This window comes from Cervus elaphus, chromosome 11, assembly GCF_910594005.1.
Source record: "Cervus elaphus chromosome 11, mCerEla1.1, whole genome shotgun sequence".
Taxonomy (NCBI): Eukaryota; Metazoa; Chordata; class Mammalia; order Artiodactyla; family Cervidae; genus Cervus; species Cervus elaphus.
The window spans coordinates 1,971,037-1,978,513 of NC_057825.1; the positions used below are offsets into that span (position 1 = coordinate 1,971,037).

The following is a 7,477-nucleotide window of genomic DNA, read 5'->3' on the forward strand; positions in this document are numbered from 1 at the left end:
GGGGCTCCAGCCAGGTCAGGGGGTGTCCTGGGAGGGGCCAGCCTGGGGAGAACAGCATCAGTGTCAGCCCTGGGGGCCGAAGCCTCACCGTCCCACCCGTGCATGGTTCTGAGCATCAAGGACCTCATTCCACCTGAGCCAGCTGGTACGAGACCTGACTCACGGAGGGCAGCAAAAACACACTCAAGAAAGCAGGGAGCGCCCGTGAAGGGCTTGGACGGGTGAACAGGAGCTCACCAGGCTGGCCAAGCAGACGCACGGACCCCGACCACGTGGTGCACGGCAGGAAGGAGGTCAGTAGACGTCATCCTGGGGGAGCAGGCCCACCTCCCCCCTTCATCCCGGCTCCCCTCGGCACGCAAGGGACCCTAGAATGATCTCCTGTCAGGGAGGCGGCTCTTTTCCCCATCCTCTTAGGTTCAGTTTTGGAGGCCTGCAAATTAAACTGGCAAGAGACAGGTTATGGAGAGAACAGACATATTCCTGTGCATATATGGTTGGGAGTTTATGGAAAAACATGATCAGAGGAAGAATTAGAATATGGGGTGCTGCCTTAGGGGGACACGACGAGGGAGGGGAGGGGGGAAGGGCGCTGGCAGGGGAAAGGCCTCCCGGGCCCTTGGGAGGAGGCGGGCTGTGAGCGCTTCGCATGTGTCTGCTCAGGGGCAGGGTGCAGCCCCAAGTCCCCGCAGAGACCGTCTTCAAAGCCTGGTGACTCCTAGGAGGGGATCTATGAGAACCGGATTCTTCAGAGTTCTCGGGGGAGTCTCTGCTTTCAGGCAGGTAAGAGATTTGGGAACTCAAACGCCTTCGGTCAACACAGCTTCTCTGCTGCAGAGGCCTATCGGGGACTCTACGCAGCGTTCCCCAGAGCCTCCACCCAGCTCGCGGGTGTTCGCTGAAGACAGGGCCCACAGAGGCTCAAGCTTCCTCGGGTCACCTCCTTCCTGAAGGTCCCATGCCAGCGAGAGTGGCCTCTCTGCTGCGGACAAGGCTGCTTGGTGCAGAGGTGGGGGCACCTCGGGCAGGGGCCCTCCAGGGTGGCTGAGCCCCCGTGCAAGCTGATCCCCAAGAGAGCCGCTCGGGCGTGTCCCCGAAGGGCCCTGTGTCTGGGGGTCTGGTCGTCGCGATGCCTGGGAATGCCCTGAACCCCACAGCCCCCCACCCCCACAGGTCACACCTGGCTCCGTCAGCACGCTGGGTGCAGGTGAGGCGGGGAGCGGAAGGGCCCGTCTACGCGGACGAGAAGGGAGACGAAGGCCTGCAGGCCACCCGGGGCCCGCTTCCACTTCCTGGGCCCAGTTCAGCCACCCCGCAGAGCCCGGGTGACCTCAGCGGCAGCAGGGAGCGGGTCTCTGCCCCGGGCCGTCCAGGCTCCCGCGGGAAGTGGCTCTCGGGGACCGCCTCTAGCCTAACACATGAGCCAAGGCCACTGGGCCCGGTGACGCCAAAGCCGGGGACGCAGTCAGCGCTGGGCACGCAGAGGTCAGTCGGTGAGTGGGGCAGAGCGGGGCTCGGGAGAGGCAGCGGCTCAGGCCTGCAGCCCTACCCCGGGGGTCTGACCCATCGCCTGCCTGCCTAGAAGCCCCAGGATGGCCCGCCGGGGCCCTGGACACGGATGCCCTCCACACCAGCTGGCCCCGGGGGGCGGCCCATTTCCAGCAGCACGAGGCAGAGCTGTGAACCTCCCTGCCCCCCACATCTCAGGCCCACACTCACCTGCTGTGAGCCCCTTCCCCAGGGAGCAGAGAGCCCCACAATCCAACCTCAGCCTCACTCTGAGTTTCCTGAACAAGGACTCGAGTTTCCAACACGAAACAGGAGCTCCGTCTCCAGTGGGATTGCCAAGGCCGAGGCCGCCAGCCTAGAACTCACTGGCCGCCCAGGCCCCAGACTGGCTGGGCCAAGGGAAACGGGGCTTCACTTTCTCCAGGCCCCCCAGCTGCACTGCCGGCTCACGGGCCCAGGGCAGCTTCCCCCCAACCACCGACCCTCAACTCCAGCTTCACGAAAGGGGTGCATCTGAGCTGTGTCCCCTGGAGGCCTTCACTGGTCAAACCCAGGGACGCTGACCAGGAGAGGCCCCCGGGGAACCCCGAAGAGGCCACGGCCCAAGGGTGGAAGAGGAAGGCAGCCCCAAGCCCCTGGGGGCCCCAGGAACAGGGGCCCAGAGGATGGCCCCCAACCCAGGCAGGTGTCTCCAGGGCCTCGGGCTTGCGCAGAAGGAGAAGGCCGAGAGAACCGGGTGACGAGAGGGCAGGGGAGCCTGTGGCGGGGGGGACTCTGGGGGGTCGGGGGGCACCCCGGGGGGGTCGGGAGGGGCCGGGGAGGCGAGGTCCAGCCTGACCCTTGTCTGAGAGCAGCCTTCGGGTTTGCACGCTGAGCTTTACCTCATGCGTCTTCGGCAGAGGGGAGAGATGGTCAGATCGGGGTGAGGACAGAGGGACCTCCAGCAGGAGGGGGTGACCCGGACCCTGCTGCTGCTGGGGGCAGGGGGGAGCCGGCCGTGCATGGAGGTGGCCGTGGGCGTGGAGACGGACGGCAGGACAGCGGCAGGCCCCCGAGGCCCGCTCCCTGAGGGAGCCTGGACAGTCCAGGGCAGAGATCGCCTTGCTCTCTCACCTGTGGAAGTGGAGGTTGGGCGCAGAACGGGCTTAGAGCAGGAACCTTCTGCCCTCCTTTGAAAACATTCTTAATTTAAATGAAGAGGAGCGCTGAGTAACAGGCAATGGAAGCTGCTGTTAGGGGCAAGTTTGGGATGGTCTCCAGGCCAGTGACCTGCAGGCACAGGGGACCTTCCAGAGCCTGGGGGGTGGCCAGGGCCACACTCCCGTGGGCGGGCACCAGCCGGCCAGGACAGCAGGGTCGCCCGTCTCAGCCTCCAGCCTGCGGCCCAGCCGGCGTTTGGTTGGCTGGGATTTTATTGCCCAGTTGTTGTAAAGGTTTCTGTTCCTCCCTTGCTCCTGCAAAATTGATGGTCTCGCCCTCCAGACAGGCTTCAGGCAGAGGGATGCGTCTGGGGGCGGGGGGCGGAGGCGGCTCTGTGGCTGCCTGTTTGTCTCCCCAAGGAGAAGTCGCAGGAGTTTGGCTGCGATAACAGAGGCGGGAGATACGGGGAACACAGGAGCTGTGTGCTCCTAACGCACGCGCCCGGCTTCCCTGGCGGCTCAGATGGTAAAGAATCTGCCTGCAGTGCAGGAGACCTGGGTTCGATCCCTGGGTCAGGAAGAACCCCTGCAGGAGGGCATGGCTACCCACTCCAGTATTCTTGCCTGGAGAATCCCATAGACAGAGGAGCCCGCGGGCTACAGTCCATGGGGTCACAAAGAGTCAGACACGACTGAGCGACTAACAGTTACTTTGGGACTGCAGCCTCTCCACTGCACCCAGCGCTGCCCCTTTTCAGAGGGGCACCCCCTCCCCCTCCCTCAAAGCCAGATGCTGACTCTCCTCCAGCCAAGCCCCGGGGTACCCTGGCATCATGACTGCAGCCCCATCTCTTCCCCACTTCCCCCCAGCCATAGCTACTGACCGCAGCCTCCGTCCTGCCTCCACCCCGCTCCACCAGTGGGCCCGGCCCAGCAGAGCCCCCTGGGAGGTGGATGCCCAGCAGATGGATGCAGCGCTCAGCCCGGCTCCAGGGACACGGCTGCCAAGTCAGCCCCCATCACCCTGGCTTGGCTCGTGGCCACGTGCTAAGCCGAAACCTCTACGCCAGAGGTGGGGGCTCCTCTTTTATCCCCACTTGACGGACAAGGACACCGCAGCCAGAAAGCCCAGGGACGTGCCTGCGGTCAGGCGGCCAGAGGTGAAACGCACATCCCTCTCTCTGAACACACACAAAGAGCCCGCACAGCCCCCCCGGGTCCATTTAGCTCAGGGCAGAAGGCAGACAGGGAGACCTGGGTGCTGGCTCAACTCAGAGACAGACAGAACCCATCCTGCATATCAGACACGGGCTCCTGTCTAGGAGAAGAGCCAGGCGCGTGAGGAAACTGGCCTCAGGATAGTGCCCCCAGGGCGCTCACGGAAAAGGCCAGGGCTGGGACCTGGCTGAGCCCCTATGGCCACTCGAGGGCCCGGGGACCAGGAGGAGTGAGTGTATGACCTATGACCCCTCGGGGGCCCGCTGACCGGGAGGACGCCGTGGAGTGAGCCCGTGTCCCCCTGAGGGCCCAGTGACAGGGAGGACCCCATGGAGTGAGCGCATGACCCCGGCTGCAGCCACACGCGCTGGGAAGCCGGCTGCCTGCATCTCCCCAGCAGGATGCTGAATGCTGGCACGTGATCCTCAGGTGACCGGGACACTGTCTGAGTCCTGTCAACGTGAGGATGTGAGGGGAAGCTCTGGCCGCAGCCCCTGCGCTTCTGAGAGCCGTCCAGGAGGCCTGGGGTGCTGGCGGTACCGGCCAGCAGGGTGCCCCGCCATGAACACCCCAGATGCCCACCAGGCAGAGTGCAGGGGCCCGCGAGGAGGCAGGCAGCAGGTCACAGGGCGCCCAGGGCTGCGGCGTGTCTGCGGTCAGACCCCAGGGCCTTCTGGAGGGTGAGCCCGGCAAGGGACGTCATCCCTCACTGAGCTCTGGAAGGTTCTTCCCCCACGTGCACGCACCTGTCCACGCAGGTATCGAGACGCAACCCCCTGCCCCGGCCGCAGACCAGCAGACAGAGCCGCGGCTGACGCCTCCCTCCTCTGGGCCTCAGGGTCCCCTGCGGCGCCCAGCAGGCCTCACGGGGCCCCAGGCAGGACCGCAAGGGCCGGGCCTCCAGCCGTGAGGACCGCAGAGTGGGGAGGGAAGGGCCCGTCACAGCAGCGGCCCAGGGGCAGGGAGCTCGGGCAGGCCTCACAGAATCCTATCGATGCCCCACCAGATGGACACTGACACCAGAAATGAGCAGAAATGCTTGATGAGAGAGTACTGTGGAGAACCAGGGTGAGCTTCCTGGAGGAGGCCACACCCAAGCTGGTCCCAACCCCACGTGACTCAGGACGGGGCTTCTTTCTCTAATCCAGGGGTTCTCAGCCGGGAGCATTTTGTCCCCCCCCCCGCCCCGCGCACCCAGGGAACATCTGGCAATGGCTGGAGACATTTGTGGCTATCATAGCTGGGGTGGAAAAAAAAAAAACCACCAGTGTGAGCCGCCTGGAGCTGCCAGAGCTCAGATGACAGGCTGGGGTTGGGCAGCCCTGGAGGGCCTCCTAGAGGAGGTGCAGGCCGAGGTGCTCAGCCAGAGACGGAGGTTCGTGGCCTGGGAGTTCTGAGTCCAGGGTCCCCTAAGCCTGGTCCACCCTGGGGGCTCCTGACGTCTCCAGGTGCCAGACCTTGGGTGGGGCACTCACACCTGTCAGGCCCTTAGATCCTTCCAGTAACCCGAGGAGGCCAGTGCTGCTAAGATCCCATTTCACAGAAGGGGAGACTGAGGCTCAGAGCTATGGGAGGCCTGCTCAGGGCCCTGGAGGTCACAGGTGGTGTAGCTGGGAGTCACACCCAGGCCGCTCCACCTGGAAAGCAGGTGCCCTCTCGGGGCCCCCAGGCCTGGCACCAACTCCCCTTGGCCAACACAAGCAGCACGTGTGGAGAGCCCTGCGCCAGCCAAGCCTTAGGCTGGGGCCCTGTCCCCGGCTCTCCCAAGAGACAAGACTTCTGTTTGTGGAATGGCGGAAGACTCAAGGTCAGACTGTGGGGTCCACGTGCCGAACCCAGCAGAGTCCAAAGGAGCAAGAAGCTCAGGAGGGCTTCCTGGAGGAGAGGGTATGGTCGGGAATGGCCTCAGAGTGCTCCCTGTGGAAGCCCCCAGCCCAAGTGGCTGAGGCCACTTGGGGATAATGCAGTCGGGGTCTACCCCAGGCTGCACTCACATCAGGCCAGGAGCCCCAGTGCAGGCTGGAGGCCTGCCACCCCAGACGGCCCTGCCCCTCCCACCGAGCTGCAGACAGCTGCGTCCCGATGCCTCAGGCCAGGCACAGCGAGCCTTCACCATCCTGGCGCACCCCCTGGCCCACGGCGAGGCCCCTCTGTTGGTGCGTGGTTCTCGGGCTCCCAGGGTGCCTGTGTTTCCCGTGGGGGGACAAGACCTTCAAGGGACCTCCGAGGAGGGTTTCTGATTAACCATTTGGCATCCTGTGTCGCCCAGGGGCAAGCCAGCCCTGGTGCCCACCCAGGCAGAGAGGCGCCTCACCACCAGTGCCGTGGAGAGGTTTCGGGGTGCCCGCTCCCAAGATCAGGAGCTTCAGTAAATACTCCAGCGTCTGCCACTTCAGCTGCGCCCCCACCCAGAGGACAGTCCGCTTCTTGTACCTCTGTACCCCCGCCAGCTTCCCGCAAAGAGCTAACGCAGCAATCGTGTCTGTCACCCTGCAGCCAGTCCTTGACGTTCGTTGTCTCGTCCCCCCGCCCCGCCCCAGGACCGAGGATGCACAGGGCAGCTCCTTCTGGGGGCTGACCAGGCACCAGGGCCCGCCCGACTGACCCCTGCCTGGCGCTCCCACCTCGGCCCAGGCCCGCGGCAAGTCCAGCAGGGAGGCTCGGCCCGACGAGCCGACAGCCCGCTGCCAAAGGCTTGGCCGGCAGCGGGAGGGGGCAGAGAGCTACCCGCTCAGAGAGCGCCAGCGGCTACTTTCCATGGAAAAAATGTCTTCAGACCCCCAGAGGCCGCAAGGCCCCAGCCCATGAGTCAAGGCTCTGCTGCACCACGGCTGAACCGCGTCCCAGACAGACGGCCCCGCCCCCGCCCCCCACCCCGTCCTGAGCCAGGCCTTGCCCCCCCCAGTCACAGCACGGGCCCCCTCCAGGCTGAGCCCCACCCCCGGGCACTGTGGCCCCTGGCCCCCCGGCCCACCCAGCCCCAGCGCCCCCTGCAAGTCCCCCGCACCCCAGGACGCCCACCTCCTCCCCACAGAGTGGGTCCCTCGGAGTGGGGCTGCTCGGGGGCGACCCTGGAGGCTGGCCCCCGGCCCTGGGCCCTTGCCCTCGGGCCTGGCACCGCTGGCTGCCAGCAAATGCGGGTTGATCGGAATCTGCCTTCCTCCAGGCCGGCGTCCGCCCAGCCTTGCCTCACCAGGCTTCTCTGCTACGCTCTCTTTCAAAACACACTTGGGAAGCAAATGCGGAGATGACAGCTAAGCCAGGCCACCTGTGCAGACCCCGGCGGGACTCCGTGGGGGTCAGGGCGTGTGCTCCTGGGGGCTCTGTAAGTGGTGGGAGGCCCTCCCTTCCCTGGGAGGGCCCTGCCTCTAGGGACTGAGGGCTCTGAGGCTGTGGCGACCTTGTCCCGAGGCCTGGCTCTGTTGAGATAGGGGAAGTCTCCGCGGAGCCCCTGGAATTTTGGAGGAGGGGGCCTCGTACCCTCTTCTGTGGATCCAGGGCCATATCAGCTCCTGCCGTGTTCCGGGACCCCTGGAGCCCCCATCCGGAGGGGCAGGGTCCTGACCAGAGCAGCCCCAGGCAGGAGGGATGGGGTGGGGGGGTGGGGGTGG

General features: G+C 65.6%; 1 protein-coding gene across 10 annotated transcripts; it reads left to right on the forward strand.

Annotated features, from left to right (window-relative positions):
• The first annotated feature begins 6 nt into the window (after window positions 1-6).
• Window positions 7-6,760, forward strand: LOC122703340 (synapsin-1-like). Of its 10 annotated transcripts, XM_043917559.1 has the most exons (4): window positions 7-293; window positions 780-783; window positions 954-1,009; window positions 1,174-6,760. In XM_043917559.1, the coding sequence occupies exon 4, from the start codon at window positions 5,434-5,436 to the stop codon at window positions 6,442-6,444; it is 1,011 nt and encodes a 336-aa protein (XP_043773494.1). In that variant the 5' UTR covers window positions 7-293; window positions 780-783; window positions 954-1,009; window positions 1,174-5,433; the 3' UTR covers window positions 6,445-6,760. The 10 variants fall into 10 exon arrangements, with proteins under 10 accessions (XP_043773494.1, XP_043773493.1, XP_043773495.1 ...); XM_043917558.1 differs by lacking the exon at window positions 954-1,009 and having other exon boundaries at window positions 723-783; XM_043917560.1 differs by having other exon boundaries at window positions 7-6,022; window positions 6,136-6,760.
• The last annotated feature ends 717 nt before the right edge of the window (window positions 6,761-7,477 follow it).